General features: G+C 43.6%; 1 protein-coding gene across 2 annotated transcripts in view; it reads left to right on the plus strand.

The window, feature by feature from the left end:
- Positions 1-17,500, plus strand: part of LOC130179345 (filamin-B) — a 61,281-nt gene that overhangs the window by 7,381 nt on the left and 36,400 nt on the right. For both annotated transcript variants that reach the window (XM_056392266.1, XM_056392257.1), the window contains exons 2-4: positions 15,750-15,859; positions 16,073-16,208; positions 16,544-16,641. In XM_056392266.1, coding sequence (XP_056248241.1) covers positions 15,750-15,859; positions 16,073-16,208; positions 16,544-16,641 — 344 coding nt within the window. The remainder of the gene's footprint in view (positions 1-15,749; positions 15,860-16,072; positions 16,209-16,543; positions 16,642-17,500) is intronic.

Here is a 17,500-nt window from a genome sequence, read left to right on the forward strand (position 1 = left end):
AGCGAGGAAGTGATACAAATATGTTATTGAGGTGCATTCTCACATTATCATGCATCCAGTGCTTTTGGAGCTTGATCCACACTCGGGGATAAAAGTCAGGCTAACTTTGGATAACTGTGACCCTAGCTGACGTTTGTGGGCTCAGCCAGTCACTGTTGACCGCTGCTTGTTTTTCCAGAACTGTCCAATAACAAACTGGCCTCATATTGAGACCAGACAAAAGAAAAAAAAGATATTGGCTTGGTGAAATATGCAGATGCTGCCACCAGGGTTGTTACAAAGACATTGTTTGAGTCTCTGGAGCGTCGCTATCCCACTGCTAACGACATCAGCAGTGAGGTGAAGTGGTTCTGTTTAGTTCTGCTTTGGACAGAACAATATGAACTCGCTGCACAAGACACTCGGTTTCTCTGCTGTAATGTGAAGATGCTGATTCCTGATCAGCTGAATCGGGTCAATATCGACGGTGTAAACCGGATCAGTAGATGCTTTTTATTTTAGACTAATGTCTGCTAACATGTGGTCACATCGTGCTGCCTGTAACACGTTTACTGCTGCAGCTCTCTCTCTCTCTCTGTGACACATTAACTGAGAGGCAGGCGACTGCTGCCCTGGACCTGATACCACACACACACACACACACACACACACACACACACACACACACACACACACACACACACACACACTCTCTCTCCCTTTCGCTCTCTCTCTCGGCCTCTCGTTGCCTTGGCGATGTGTGTCAACAGCAGTCGGCTCATTAAACTCTGACAGCTGATAGACGCTTGGTTTCAGTCTGACGGGGTTGTGTGTGTGTGTGTGTGCGCGTGTGTGTGCGCGCGCGCGTGTGTGTGTGTCTTGGTTTAAAAGTTGTTGTTTTTTTCTTTTTTGCTGTAACTCAACTTTCTGTCTCCGACATGTTAATTTCAGTCATTTTTTATTGTTTACTTGTTTGTCCGTCACTGAGCAGGTTTCCTCTCTCACTCTCCGTCAGGCTGCTGTTTTACAGCTTCAGCTGTTATTTCTAGTTGTTTGTGTGATGTTCAAAGAAGGAGCTTCTCACAGATAAAGAGTCGCTTGTAAAGCAGCGTTCAGCTCTCACATGCTAATTCCTGAACGGGGACGTTGTCGTCGTTGTTTGTGTCCATGCTCTTGTGTTGCTGCCTGTTTAGTTGTTTGAATGCTGGTTTGTCATCTTCATGTCATGTCAATTTCCTCTTTGGGATATAAAGACCTCAGAGACCTTGGCCCAGAGTTTTTGATTCATCTGGGTGGGAAAAATAATAATATTAATGATAATCTTTCCTTGTGTACCCCCCTGTCCTGAAAAGTGCTTCACAACATGTTGACACAATTATAATTTATTTGAAACAACAATTTTTTATTTTCTTGTTTTTTCTTGTTGGATGCCTATAATTTAATTTACTTCACTGGTCCTAAATATTTTCCATATTATCTATATTGATCTATCAGATTCATTATTTTTGTTTGTAACTGAGTCTCATGGAAAACTTAAAATGGATCATGAAGTAATACAATAAAAAAAAAAAGAATTAAAGAAGAATTAAAAAGAAAAGAACGTATTCAATTTAAAAGCTTTTTTTAAATAAAGCCCTAGACCCGCGACCTGCAGCAGTAAAACAAGACAGTTTGGACCCGTCCAACTCAGGTCCCGGCTCAGGTCTGAGTGGACCTGTGGAGAACTTTATCTCCATGTGAAACTCTGACAGAAACCAGATCCAGGATCAGATTCAGCTGAAACTGATTTGGCAACATTTTCACTTTCGTCACAATAAAGAACGATGAGTATCAACACAAAGCGAAGGAAGTGTAGTGGCTGCGCACACACACACACACACACACACACTGAGACACACACACACACACACTCATGTGGAGAAAAGCGGACTAAGGTCAGCATGGGATGAGGTACATTCCACCTGTTGTCCCGGCAACCTCTGTAAACATAGTCGGTGATTGGCTGTGGGCTGGAGGCGACTGGGAGGGGGTGTGGTAGCCTTGAAAGGGAAGTGTCACATAACTTTAATGACCCGGAGCCGCCTCTTGCTGCGTTCAGGTCCTGTGAGAAAGATCAGAGATAAGAGACTGTGAGAATGACTCTGTTTCTTCGGAGATTTGACCACGAGCTGTTTGTGGAGTTCATCTGCTGCGCTTTGTTGTCTCTGTGTCTTTCAGTCGCTTCTTAACAGATCACATATGGAAGGTGAAGAAGGAAAACAATCAACACATCAGATTAACAGCACTGTGAGCAAGTCCGCGGGCCCAGCAGACTAATCTGGCCCAGATAAGGCTTCACGCTGGCACCGCGGGCGTTTGGTCAGCAACTGCTGATGTTAAGCAGGTATAATGTTAGCCATGCGCAGCTTCTTAGTTTAGCATGTCAGGATAAAACAATAGCTCATTAGCACACAACACAAAGTCCAGCTGAGGCCGATGGGAATGTCATTAGTTCTGCAGGAGTTTGGTATTGTCAAAATGAAAGTGTTGACATAATGAAGGTGCTAGACGAGAAGCAGACCGCCACCACGTCTGTACAAAACCAACACGTCCTATCCCTCTGAGATGATTCAGGCTCATGATGGAAGAGATTTCCAGTGAACTGAAGCTAAAACTTAAACAAACATGAATGTAGAAGTGAGATGAGTCAAAACCATTGTTGAGTTCATGAATCAGTTTCATTTCCTTTGGAAATTTGAGTCGCAAAGACTCTGATGTGCTATTGCATGTCTATAAGTCACAGCTGGCAGGAGTGTTTGAATTACACACGCACACACACACACACACACACACACACACACACACACACACACACACACACACACACACACACACAGCCCATTTAATCCTTGGGTGTTCTGTTCAATCTTTTCGTCTGTTTTATTTTCAGTCCTACAGGAGACAGAAAAGGTCCGAGCTGGTGACACATTTGTGGCGTTTGCTCTTCTTCTCTGGTTTTTACTGAACACGTCTCTGTAGTTGAACCTTTCATTGTCGGCTGGTAGAAGAACAAAACCACAGAACGTCCAGATGAAGTGGTTTTCAAAGTCCAGATCCTCTTCTCCGGCTCTGTGTTTACTGCTTCTGTCGAGATGATCGTTGTTTACACTCAGATCAATAATCACAACCAGATCAATAATTACAACCAGATCTCAATTCACGTCACTCGCAGGAAGGTCAAATCTAGACGAAGTATAACTTGAACAAGCCTGCATAACTTCTGCCGTGTTTAGATTCTCCGCCGTGAAGGACGGTTGATGGGGAATTAAAGGAGCGTGACTTGTGGTGTTGGCGCTAAAGTCACATTTTTTGGGGGAAACAAGGAAACTGCTTTCAGGTTGTAGCTCACGCTGCAAGAGACGCAGCTTGTGTCGAGACGCTCTGTAAATCTATCCATCCTCCTCGTGTGTGGTTGAGCTGATGAGATGTCTCCTGGAAAATCCCGAACGTTGAACCAAACTATCAAAGAGATCCTGTAAATTATTGTGGAAGTGACGTCACCTTGGAGCCTGTTCACTCACTAGATGATTCACAGTGATCAGGTTATAATATAAATGTAAGATGCTTTTCATAAAGCAAACACGATGAATGATAATCGTCTTTATGTCACATTAGAGATTTAAAAATACAGCGTTCAGATTGAAACAGCCTTGATTTTAATTGTGTCGTTAATGACTCAGAGTGTCTGAAGGTTTAATAGACAAAGTGCAAAGTGAAAGTTATTTAACATGGAAACAATCTCTCAAGTTTCTGGTAAGGCCACCGGTTTTTAAAATGCATTGTTGTTGAATTTGTGAACAAAAATTGTGATGTAGTTGCTGAATTCTTCCAGAATTGGACCAGAACCTAAAAGAAAACTGATTTCAGCTGCAGGTGGTGTCGTCAGTTCGTCTGGTGGTGCGAGGCGTGTGAGAGTTTCAAGCTGCGATCGGTTGATTCTCGCTGAAATGCACCTTTTTGCATTATCATGATATCTTGTTATCAGACAACCACATATCTTCTTCTGTTCCTGAAATAACTCCTCCCACATCGCTGCTACTTTCACTGGCACTCGTTAATTCCAGGAGTTCATCAGAACATGCAGGAAACCGTTTCACACGCAGATTGATATGTTTTCTAAGCAGACTCACTGAAAATAACTGTGTGACATGCCGAGCTGAGATATGCAGTGACTCTGCCAAAAGCCTCATTCAGGTGTGACTCAGCCGTAAAGCACCGTGGTGACCCACATCTATGAGCCAATCAGCTTTTGAGCTCAGGGTCAGTTTGATTGGACATTTGGCAAACCGACAAATCATGAGGCTTGGACAACACGGTTTGTGCTGAGCCCGCAGCTACAGACAAACACACAATACAAACCTGACGGGATTACCTCAGTCTGTTGATGACCTTAAAGATGCTTTACCTGTACACAGGTGTTTCACCTTGTCATCAGCCCCCCACCGCGCTGCAAGGCTGTTGTGTGTGTGTGTGTGTGTGTGTGTGTGTGTGTGTGTTTGTCTGTCCGTCTCAACACAACACACAGAGCCTCTGTGCTGCTGCAGAAAAGGAAACATGAGAGAGGCAAGGATATAGACTTACACACACACACACACACACACACACACACACACACACACACACCTCTCTGCAGAGAAAGCTCCTTTGTTGGCTTCAGGTCTAAATGCAGCAGCTTTGTTCAGGTTTTCAATGTGAAACTTAAAGGAACAAATGTCACTTTTAACATCAAACTCTGTCTGAAAGCAAATATGCAGATTTTCCCAAACTGTCAAACTTTCGCTCTAAGAGACATGAAAAGGTGCAGATGTCCATTAACGCTGCAAAGATGAGTTGATAATTGATTGATTGACAGAAAATAAAACCCTCTCTTGGCTGAATTTGCTGCTTTGTTTGAACACACGTATCATTGTAAACTAACTTTTAGACCGTTGAATGGACAGACGTGTTGGGCTCTAGGAAACTGTGATTGGTGTTTAATTAAAGGGGAAAATAGTTGTTGTAGTTGCAGCCCTTCTGTCCATTATGTAACAAGACAAAAGCAAACGATAGAAAACCGATGAGATTCATAGTAAAATTCATTAATATAGAGCACAATAGTAGTTCTGTAAAGTTTCCTTTTTAAAGGGTCAGTTCACCCAAATCGCAAAACAGTTAATATGGAAGCCCAGTGCTTCAGTGTGGTTTTGCTGATGAGACTTCTGACTCCATTCAAACACAATGGGGAGGGGGGGGGGGGGGTCGAATGGAAATTTGTTTTGTGGCGCTAACAAAACAAAGCGTGCAACACACACCAGTCATCCTGTCGTCTCACAGCAGATGTTCATGTCTTTATGAAACTCAGTTGTCATCGTGTCGCTGCTGTCATTATGATCTGGAATCACACACACACACACACACGCACACACACACACACACGGTTGTTGTCTGGTTGGAGATGCAGCAGACATGACGCAGCGTTCAGGACAGTCACTAAAAATTTGGTTAATGATCAGACTGACAGGAAGATGACAGAGAGAGAGAGAGACAGACGGCTCCAACAAAGACAAGACACTTTTATTTTATGTCTCTCACTTACTCACACACTCACACTCACACACACACACACACACACACACACACACACCACACACACACACACACACACACACACACACACCACAGTGTATGTGTGTTGGGAATTTCGAGTGTCGCGTTAGGACTGGTTGGTTAAATTTCGAGGTTTAGGCTTTGTGTGTGTGTGTGTGTGTGTGTGTGTGTGTGTGTGTGTGTGTGTGTGTGTGTGTGTGGGGTTGGCTGAGGATTGTTCAGTGATAATCACAGTGGTGAACCTCCTGCAGCCTGGCTCAGCTACAAACATCTCAACCTCTAACTCACTCTGGTTCCAGTTTCTCCTCTTTTCTTTTTATCTTTTTTTCTTTTCTTTCTTTTCACTTATTTTCTCTTCTCTCTTTTTATTGTGTCACAATACTTTTATTTTTAGTTCATACTGTGGGGCACCTTGGGGCAGAGAAAACAAGCTGTGAACATAAAACTCACCTTTTTAAGTTGAAACAAACAGTTCGCAGCATCCAGCAGTTACAGAGCGACATGATCAAGTCCAGCATTCGCCTGTTTGTAGCTCTGTTTTTGGTCTCCACCACCTTCGAGCATTTCTTGTTCAATAAAAAGAAACAAGTGTGACAAAGTATTGTTTTGATATTGGTACTGAAAACCAGTGATCAGCTACCGTCTTATCCTCCACTTTCTCTCCCTGTTCGTTTTGTTTCTGGAGTTTCAGGAAGTGATGGTTTCAGGAACAACAACCTCGGCGTCCATTCGTCCATAATTTTGCTAATTGAACATTTTTATTGCTAATTTTCTTTGTCCTGTCTTCTCTTTCACTTTCTTTCACAACTTCTTCTCTGTTCTCCATCCTTACCTCCTCTCCTCTCTTCATCCTCCTCTTCCTCACCACATGGCTGGTCTGGTTCTGATGACATCATAGCCTGGGAACCAGCAGGGTGAGGTCATGCAAGGCTAAACGCTGCAGTGTGTTTGTCAGTGTGTGTCCTGTTTATGCATGCAGACGTAATGCCAGATGCGTGAGTGTGCGTGCGTGCGTGCGTGTGTGTGCGTGTGTGCGTGTGTGCGTGTGTGTGTGTGTGTGTGTTAATGACAGGGCAGCACTGGGCTGGTTACTCAGCTCTCTTGTGGTTCTCATATTTTCATGTTTCTTCTGCTTTTTGTTTTAAACTCCTTTGAGCTCGACTTTCTTCTTGCTAAAAACTGCTCAAATATTTACAGTGGGGCCAAAGAGTCTGAGACCACCGTCCCACTCACTTGACTTTGCTGCGCTGCTGCATGATGCTGCATGCTGCTGCATGCTGCTGTATTTACTGTACGTCACTCAGAATACACACAAACAAAAGTCAATGTTTACATTGTGTTTCACACTCGATCCCCTTGTGTGTATCCTTGATGTGATGCATTTACTTCCCCATAAAACATTTGCCACGATGATTTTAAGAATTATTTACGTCCATGTTTGCTGTTTCCTTTGTTGCTGCGCTTTTTTGCATCTGACTGTAGAAACACCGACTGCTCAGCTGCAGAATATAGTGATGCATGTCTGTGCGCTTTTAAACCTGCTGTTTAACTGTTTTTGTCTGATTTTTTCATTTTATTTTATTTTTTATTGCAGTCTTGTGGCCTCTAAAATGTTCTTGAAGATAGTTCTTTATGACTCTGGCCGTATGTTTGGGCTCGTTGTCCAGCTGCAGAGTGAATGTGGGACTGAGCAGATGCCTCCCTGATGGTGTGTGAGGTATCTATTCTCTGCTGACCGAGAGAAAGTTATGCATGCTTTTATTTTGTCCCATTTGGGCTACTGTAATTAACTCCCACACAGGAGTTAATGGGATTACAGTTTTGTTTGTCCAAAATGAGCATCTCGACCAGTTCACTTCAGGACCTGTAAACTCCTGACCCCTTGTGAACCAGGTCTGGGATCCTGTGCCGTGGTTCTCCTGGTTGTTCCTCGGTGCTGGTGAGCGAAAACTCTCAGGTTCACCTCTTGAACCGACGCTGGATTCTTTCCAGTTTGATTTTCTTCTTGGTTCATTCACCTCTTTGAATTCTCTGTGAATGACTCTGAGAGACATGAGAGCGAGTTTTCCTCAGTCTTTGATCTTTCTCTCTCTTCATCTCTGTAACCGTCCGACCAGTGACCAGATTAAAGAGAGAGACAGAATGACACAGACGCAGTATCTCGCTCGCCCCTCATTAACCGAACTGAGGACATTAAAAGCCTCGCGCCGTCTTCTCTCTCTCTGTCTGTAATCTGGGTCTTTCGGTGGGATCGCCTCCTCTGAGCTGCTGCTGCATGACTCATGTGACTCTCATTAAGCGGCATCGTTAGTACAGCAATGCATCATGCGGTGATGTCATGGGTGCCACAGTTTGGGAGTGCCGTATGAGGCTTAGGAGGAAGGCTCCTGACTTTTCTGGAAACGGTTCAAATGTGAGACATCGAGAGAGCGTGGACTTTAGGTGATCAGTCTTTGGAAACCTCACTGTAAAACATCGTAGAGGAATTTATTAGAGTCTAACGGAGACTAATCTTTTCTCGTTAACTTAATGTGAATATGTACGTTTTGTTAATTCAACGTAGAATTTCTAGTTTTCGTTTTGGGATGACTTTAGAGCTGAAACATGAGTTGTTCTGACTCAAAGTGTTTGACTTGAAATGACGAACTGAGACTCTTAAACTGAGAAAAGTAAATCTATCTGTAATGACGGTGACCGAGTCTGTGATGATCTAATAATCAGCTGATCACTTCACATTAAGTTACGAATCTCCCAGTTAAACTCTCTCTCACTCTCATCATGTCAGTTTCCATCAGGTTGTTTCTTCCCTCGCAACCAGATTTAACAAGCGAATTTAAACGATTCAGATTTGATAAGTGGGTTTGAATTTGATCTCATCGAACTCCGTCCTTAATCTTCCCCAAACAAAATTATTATATTGACAATTTTATCTTCACTTCTAACACGTGTCTGGAGCATCGAAACAGTAGAAGACTGTTCATCATAGTGAAGATCACTTTGATTATTTTATGATTTTGTTTGTATGTTGTGACTTATATTGATATTGGGGGGAAAAATCACCCACACATACACACACACACACACACACACACACACACACACACGCTCTATGATGATGATGACGATGATGGTGATGGTGATTGGTCTCAGCACAGAGTAATGTCACACACCTGGAGTGTGTGCGTGTTTATATATGTTTTTTTTTCCCCTTGTGTGTCGAGTGAAAGATGTTTTAGTAACAGTAACCTGACAGCAGTTTGAAGAGGCGTGTGTGTGTGTGTGTGTGTGTGTGTGTGTGTGTGTGTGTGTGTGTGTGTGTGTGTGTGTTTTATGGCTTTTGTTCCTTTGCCACCATGCATTGGGTCCTCGGATGGGAGGGGGTGTTGAAGTGTGTGTGTGTTTGTGTGTGTGTGGAGAATTAGGGGGTGAGGGGGTGGAGTTATGATCTCACCGTTGAGGAATTTGTGTGTGTGCCATGGGTCAGACCTACACACACACACACACACACCCACACACACACACACACACACACACACACACACACACACACACACACAGTAGCTCCACATCCTGTTTACCACTGCAGGTACTGCTCGTCCTCTGTTTTAAAGGGCATTTCCAGCTGAAATCCACTTTGCTCTCCAGACTCTCACTTTGTTTTTGTCTGAATTACAGTTTGTTGATGCTTCAGAAAACTATGGGCTGTACGAGCTGCTCACACAGACGACCTGTGGTGTCATCTTTTATCTTGTTTATTAACCTTTTCAATCAGTAAATATATGACTTTGTGACTTTTATTTGAAGAAACGGTCACAGAGATTATAAAACAACTGAACACAGTTGAGAAGAATCTAAATACAGTTACATTGAGACTAATGATGAAAACACAGTTAATTTTACTTCTGTATCTATAATGTAAGAAATAGCAGCTTATTGAATGATATGTGAATACGAATAATATTTATTTATTTTCCAAATCATGTACAGAACAAGGTTTTATTACAGTGACAGATTTATAGCGGTGATGAAGTTTCGGCGTCGTTCCTCTCCTGCCAGTGTTGGACGGTGAGCTGAGGGTTTTGCGGGGGTGCGGTTCGCTGTGCGTTCGCTGACATCAGTGTGATGTTCTGCCTCAGGCGTCGACTGTTCTCTACAGTTCAGCAGTAAATTGTTGGGTAGGAAGCCGAACATGTGTGTTTGTGCGACAGTGATTTAGTCATCAGGGTGAAGGAACAGCTGTCGTAAGTGAGATGGAAGCTGTGCCCCTGAGGGCGAGAGACTTAGGGAGACAATGTGAGAGAGAGAGAGAGAGAGAGAGAGAGAGAGAGAGGGATTGAACTGTCACAACAAACAAGTGAAGTAGTTATCTGACACAGGGAAGTTGTTTCACCTGTAAACAGGGTGTGAATGTGTTTATATTAGAGTTCTGAGCAAAAGGCTTCTGAATGTATTTTGTATTAAATAAACCGAGCTGCATTTTTAATGATTCAAAGTATTAGTTGAAAAAGCCCTAAAGTTGAACTTCGCTCAGTCTTGACACAATCTGCCACGTAACTTGTTGGTTAGTTGTCAGTGTGCAGGTGATGAACCACTGGACGGGTGTTTATGGGTTGGTTAGTAGGTTATTAGTTTAACTGTTGGGCCCAGAGAGCAGGTGTGTCTGTTGTCTGCTGTTGGCTCATTATGTAACTTCCTGTAGGAATGAAGGTGTGCCACACTGATAAGAGAGGCATTTTGTTCCAACCTAATCCACCTTTGCGCACACACACACACACACACACACACACACACACACACACACACACACACTCACACACTGTACATACCCACACTTACTTTATCTCACTCCCTCACTTTCCGTTTCTCCTTCTACACATTCACTCGCTCTTTGTCTTTCCTAATACAAACTTAAACCCTCCCAGCCCCCACTTCTCCAGCAGTGCCCTTGTTGTCTGGATGTTGTTGCGTCTCCATAGCGACAGGTCAACAAATCAGCAGGTATCGGCAGGAGTAGCTGCTGCCCGAGAGGCTCAGACGCTGTTTATCTGACGCAGATCCGGGCTGAATTAAACAGGGACCTTTTGTGAATGGATTTGTGGACAGATAAATCTCTGAATGTGAGAGGAGAGGTGACTGTGGAGTTTAATGTCGCTGAGAGAGCAGGGCAGGCGAGGCAAACCTCTCGTGCAAGCGTTTAAAGGTCGTAATATGTTAACACCCTGACCGGTGCTGCAGCAGATGTAGGTCTGTAGATAAAGAGGATGCCGGTTCAGTTTTCAGCTGGTGATGGAAGCGAGAGTTCACAGGCTAAAGAAAGTCGTAGCTAACTAAAGGCTAAATGATCCTTTGACTGATTGATTAGTTGATGCAGTCATGTAAGACTAAGTCATATCGTGATGCTAAATCTTTCGATAACTGTGTTTTAATGACGCACAGTACCACAGATATTTGTCTGACAGACTGTGTCAGCTCTGTGTCTCTCTCTCTATTGTTGTGTTTTAATTATGTCAAAGCTGTGACACTTCTTGATCCTGATCCAGCACCAGTAATATCTCCTGATACCGACTCCGATCCAATACCTACGTTTATCTAGATGACACAGCCGTCCAGTGCAGACTGAAGCTAAAACCTGAGATGACAGATTCATTAGCGGCGGGGTTTAACAAATCAGGGCCTCACACCAGTGTGACAAAACAATTTTCACTGTTGTTTTCAGGCTCATAAGCAGCAAACTGCTTGTACTGCCGCTGTGACAGAGAGCAGCTGAGGTGGAGAAAACTCAGGACAGTTCAGTAAGAAACGATCTGCATTTGATCTGGTTTTATTTCTGGAAAATACAGACACATTAAAATATGCCGAGATAGACCCTGATACATCTCTAGTAAAAGTCTTGTAGACGTGTTTTAATGTCGACATCTTGTGCGCGCTGATCCAGCCTCTGCCCCAAGGAGCCGTTTCATAAGTGGGTGTTTATTTGTGCCGGGTCGGATCAAGAAATGAAGAAATGAAGACTCTCCCGTTGGCACGACTGTGTTTAACAAGACCGGTCCGTCCTTGAAGCTGAGAAGGAAATGATTGATGAGATTAGGCATTACCTGCCCAGGTGTGTGTGTGTGTGTGTGTGTGTGTGTGTGTGTGTGTGTGTGTGTGTGTGTGTGTGTTGTTCACTTTGTTTCTAAAACATGAGGATTCGTCTCTTTGAACAGATGAAAACTGTTTTGTGTCGCCAGACCTGAGTCAGTCACATGAGGAGGAGGATGGAGGGAGGAGGAGAGGAAGGAGCGATCAGGCCACAGATTATTAGAGCTGTGAAACCCAGTCACACACATGTACACGTTTACACACATTTACATGCAATACACTGTGTTTGTTGTTTTCTCTTCCTCAATCAGTGTTTTGACTCAATGCTTTTAATTGCTCTCTCTCTCTCTCTCTCTCTCTCTCTCTCTCTCTCTCTCTCTCTCTCTCTCTCTCTCTCTCTTCTCTCTCTCTCTCTCTCTCTCTCTCTCTCTCTCTCTCTCTCTCTCTCTCTCTCTCTCTCTCTCTCTCTCTCTCTCTCTCTCTCTCTCTCTCTCTCTCTCTCTCTCTCTCTCTCTCTCTCTCTCTCTCTCTCTCTCTCTCTCTCTCTCTGTTTCTCTATTCTATGAACAATAGGCTACCATGGCGATAGCCTCGTTACTCGCAAAACTGTGTCGGCAAGGACACACACACACACAAACAAACACAGACAGTTCTCAGTTTGAATGAAACTATAAGTTCAAAGACAAAAATGCAGCAATTTAAGATTAAAATTGAACATTTCAAATGTCAAACAGTAACAGTTCATCTCAACTAGAGCACAGTGCTTTCAAAATAAAGCCTTGGATAGTTTTTATTTATCAATTAACTTCATACAAAGTTTAGTAAACAAAAACAAAAACCAAATCACATCAGTATTTGCTGTGACCCCCTTTGCCTTTAAAACCAGATCTCCTCAGTACACCTGCTCACAGTTCTTCAGGTACTTGGCAGGTTGTTCCAGCAGCTTGGAGAACCTGCTCACAGTTCCTCTGTGGGTTTAGTCTCAGTGTCTTCTGTCTCCTCATGTGACTGAGAGGACGAGACCGCCTGCTGCAGGACTCCTTGTTCCTCTTGTCTCTGGAGATCGTTCTTTATGACTCTGGCTGTTTGGACTCGTTGTCCTGCTGCAGAATGAATCCAGGACTGATCAGACGACCCTCTGATGTGTTGTGTGATGGAGAAATAAAACATTTGCTCAGTATTTTTACGTGTCAGAACCCGAGCGAATAAAAGCAAAACCCTCCACATGACTAGATGGCAGTAAAGCCGGTGTTTCCACCCCCTGGTATCAGTTCAATATTAGTAGGAAAACAAATCAGGATTAAAATGGTATTTTCTTCTCAGACTTTTGTTGGGAATGATTTTTAAAAATCAGGAAAATCTGAAAAACTATACATTGTTTTGTTTTTAACAGAGATCCCTGATGAACCCCCAGAGGAACCACAGCTCTATTTTTATTTTTTATTATTATTCATATAAACCTGTGAAAAGAAAATCACTCATTGTTTGAACTGGTCATAACCCACAGACTTGTCACCTGGTTACAGTGGGTCAGAAATAGACTTGCTTTGGTTTAATGGGTCACAAACAGAAAAGGCTGGGAACCGCTGCACCAGAGAGGAGCTCTGTGCATCTGTGTGTAATTAGTGTGAAACGTTTAAGCTAAAAAAAAAACAAAAAACAGCTGTTTAAAGTTACAAAAGTATTAATTTAGAGATAAAAAGTACAATTTGAATCCCTCACATGCACTAACTAAACAATCATGTCTTTAACTGTAACGGTCTGTCAGTTCTCCACCTGCTCTCAATAAAGAAAATGTCTCAGTCACAGGGACTGATCAGTGCTGAGCTAGGGGTGGTTGTGTGTGTGTGTGTGTGTGTGTGTGTGTGTGTGTGTGTGTGTGTGTGTGTGTGTGTGTGTGGTGTGTGTGTGTGTGTGTGTGTGTGTGTGTGTGTGTGTGTGTGTGTGTGTGGTGTGTGTGTGTGTGTGTGTGTGTGTGTGTGTGTGTGTGTGTGTGTGTGTAGGCTAAAGGCCATTGTGTGCTGCTCACTGACAGGATGTTTGCTGGAGAGGCGGCTGGTGGTGACACACACTCACACAGGTGTGGCAGGGCGACCTTAGAGCGGAAAAGAAAGGAGGGAAGAAATGTGGCAGGGAGGGAAAAGAGAGGGAGAGAGAGAGAGGGAAAGCCGCAGAGAGATCAGAGTGAGTGAGAGATAAAACAAACAGGTGGAGAGTGAAAGGGTTGGAGGAAACACGAGACGACAAACAAGTGGAAAAAGTTGAAATAGATGGAGACAAAAGAGAAACAGGGCGACGGAGATAAATGAGTGTTGAGTTTGGCAACAGAGAGAGAAAGAGAGATTAGGAGTGTCGAAACAGGATGTCGCAACCTCTCCTCCTCTGTGGATATTCTCATACGACCTTAACACACAAACACACACACAGTCGTCATTACAGTGTTGTGTCACCCGTGGGTGAGGCAGCAGCCTCTCAAAGCTCCGCCTAAACCTGAGCTGCAGCAACATGTTTGGACCACGGTTGGTGTTGCTGACGGTGCCGCGGAGCTGGAGCTTCACCAGGTGGATTACAGGATTTCCCGCAGTCGCAGTGCGAGGACACGGCTCATATCTGCCGAACACTGTGTCGAAAGTCGGCTCACAGAAACACAAGTTGCATAAGCAGAGACAAACATGTTTGGTAACTTTGAATATGTGAGGGCTCTAGTAATTTGGAGCAGAGGCATTACATCATGCAGCAAAGGCCACGTGTTTAGTGATTGAGGTGATTGTTTCAGCTGATGACGAGATGCGTCAGGATGCGTCTGATTCAGCAGGTGGTTGGTCGATCACGTCGTACATTCACAGGCGTTGACTCAGAGCAGCGTGTGGGTGAAATCGTAGGTGTGTCAGAAGAACTGATAAAGGAATCATAGATGTGGCAACATCTGCACTGAGAGAAATGTTGGACTGACACGTCCCTGACATCTGTACTCCGTGTTCGCAGTCTTCAAAAACACTGTGGCTCAGCACGTCGAGCTGTGTGTTCGCTAATCACAGGGTGAAGGCTGCAACACAGTCCTGCCTACACACATGAAACTTCTCATTTAACCTCCTGTAAGACACAGTCTGAGGTTTGTGAGGGAAGGTGGGGACACGTCCTCGTAACAACACTTTATCGTGTTTGGAACCGAAGTAATAAAAGACGACCTGCAGCTCGTGCAGTGTATTTATGTAGTATAATCATACTCATGTCCATTGGCAGTGTGTTTTTCTACTTTGTTTGATGACGACTAACATGTAAATGACCCTGTTTATGTTCATTGTCTTTTGTCAGCTGTTTCTTTATTTTGAAATTATAAAATATGATAATTATTATTTGATAATATCTGATTTATCTGTGTCCTTGACATTTTTCACCCGACGCCTGTGTCTCTGCAAAATCTGAAACACTTTGACTGTCCCCCCCCTTTAATGAGAAAGTTGTTATTATGGGAGAGAAAAATGGAGGCAGAGAGATTAAAAATGACTGGAATGTTTTGTCTGATTTACTCTGAACTCTGTGTGCTGCAGCTGAAGATTAGCTAATATTGTGTCCTCTGTGTGTGTGTGTGTGTGTGTGTGTGTGTGTGTGTGTGTGTGTGTGTGTGTGTGTGTGTGTGTGTGGTACCAGTCGGTACAGTCAGGTCTGATTAATGAGAAGCATTACCCAGCAGCTCTCAGTTCTGCTCTGCTAAACGTTCGTATCCACTGTAAGTTGGGAGCAGGTTTGTCACTGGCTCTGACTCGTGTTCAGATTCTGTGTTTCACAAGTTGGGCTCAGTGTTGTGTAATTTTTTATCCCCTGTCTGAAATAAACTGGGGTTCTGTTGGGTTAACCTGCAGACATGAAGAAATGCTTGATTGAATCTGCATGTGGCGTAAACATGGATGTCATCAGTTAACTATTAGTGACTGTAGGAGCTGAAATGAAGACATTAAATGTTAAATTGGCTGTAATTGAGTAATGTGTTGTTTGTATCACTACAGTAGTTAAGCAGAATGTGAATCTGATCTCAAGTCTGTCCTTTTTTTTATCTCCTTCAGACTCTAAAGCCATTGTGGATGGGAACCTGAAGCTGATCCTGGGTCTGGTGTGGACTCTGATCCTGCACTACTCCATCTCCATGCCCGTGTGGGAGGGCGAGGACGAAGAGGTAACACCCAGCTGACTTTTCAACGACGCCTGTTGACCTCATGGCTTCTGTATCTCTGTTTGTTCCTCGGCAACAGTGTTTTGGTTTGTTTTGCAGAAGGAAAGAAAAGCAGCAAAGATTAAATATGTAAAGATTACACAGAAAATGAACAGCAGAATATGTAATTAATACACATCTGTTGTTGATTGATTACGTTGGTGCCTTTGTGTTCAGGCAGAGTCGAAGACGCCTAAACAGCGTCTGCTGGGCTGGATCCAACACAAAGTCCCTGATCTGCCCATCACCAACTTCAGCCAGGACTGGAGGAACGGCAGGGCACTGGGAGCCCTGGTGGACAGCTGTGCACCGGGTACGCTGTGTGTGTGTGTGTGTGTGTGTGTGTGCGTGTGTGTGCGTGTCAAGGCTGTACAGCTCACTGTACTGTATGTGAGGCCAAAATTTAGAGTGTTTTCCATTAATCTAACGGTGATGATGTGGGAATATTTTCTGGAAAAGAACCAGCTAGTCTGTGAATCGTGGAGGACTCAGTGTAGATGATGGATGTGATTTGTCGTCACTCAGTTTCAGTGAAACTTGAGCTCATTACTCCAACGTTTTCCCAGCAGAGCTCTTACTGTTGTGTGTCTGTAAGTTGCTGTTGTTAATAGCTTTGGTTTTTTTGTTTGTTTTGTATGTCGTTCGCAGGTCTGTGTCCAGACTGGGAGACCTGGGATCCAGTGAAACCAGTGGAGAATGCCACTGAAGCCATGCAGCTGGCCGATGACTGGCTGGGCATCCCGCAGGTTCGATTGCGTCTGATAGATAGATTGATCGATTTTCATTTCTTCCCTGTCTGTTGTGTCCTTCCAGCTACTTCACAATAAAAGCCCTCCAGCCACCAAAAGATGAATGTAAGGAAAGGAAGGAGTGTCTGAGGGGCTTTTACTGTGAAGCAGCTGCGGGGATGATGCATACATCTATTGTCTGGACTATAAACACATTCTAACGTCTAATAGATTTAAATAGATGCAGTGACGTTTAAATGTTTACATTAACGCCCTACGGTACATGGCCATGCCAGTGTCCAACAAACATCACACGTCCTGTATTCTCATGCAGCCCAATGGAGACAGCGTTTGCTCTACTGTGATTTTTTTTTTCCTCCAGAGGTCAAAGGTCGCCAGCAGCATCTCACACAGGCGCTGTTTGGTTTCCTGATTTCTCACAGCAGAGGAAACTCTCTGAAGCTCAGTTTGTTTTTACACACTTCTGTTTGAAGCTGAAATGGAAATGTTCTATATTCACTTATGAAACAAATGACTATTTCCAGGAAGTAATTAGTAAAATATTTACAGTATAGCACTTTTGAAATTGCACATTGTCAGAAGTCTTTCATAAGAAGATGATAATTATCGTTTCTCTATTAGAGCGAATTTTCTCCCTCCAGAGAGAAAGAAACAAAGTTTCAGCGTTTTGTTCGGTATGAAGATCAATCAGAAGTTCCTTGTGTTCTGATTTCATTAACTCTGAGTTGGATGTTTTTGTATCATGTATCAACATTATGTTCTGCTTCCTGTCAGTCAGCTGACACACTCAGGAAGTCTCCAGAAAAAAAACATAGCTTACCACCTCCACTGTTGCTACCATGACATTAATTCAGGA

Source organism: Seriola aureovittata, chromosome 2, assembly GCF_021018895.1.
Source record: "Seriola aureovittata isolate HTS-2021-v1 ecotype China chromosome 2, ASM2101889v1, whole genome shotgun sequence".
NCBI classification, from domain to species: domain Eukaryota; kingdom Metazoa; phylum Chordata; class Actinopteri; order Carangiformes; family Carangidae; genus Seriola; species Seriola aureovittata.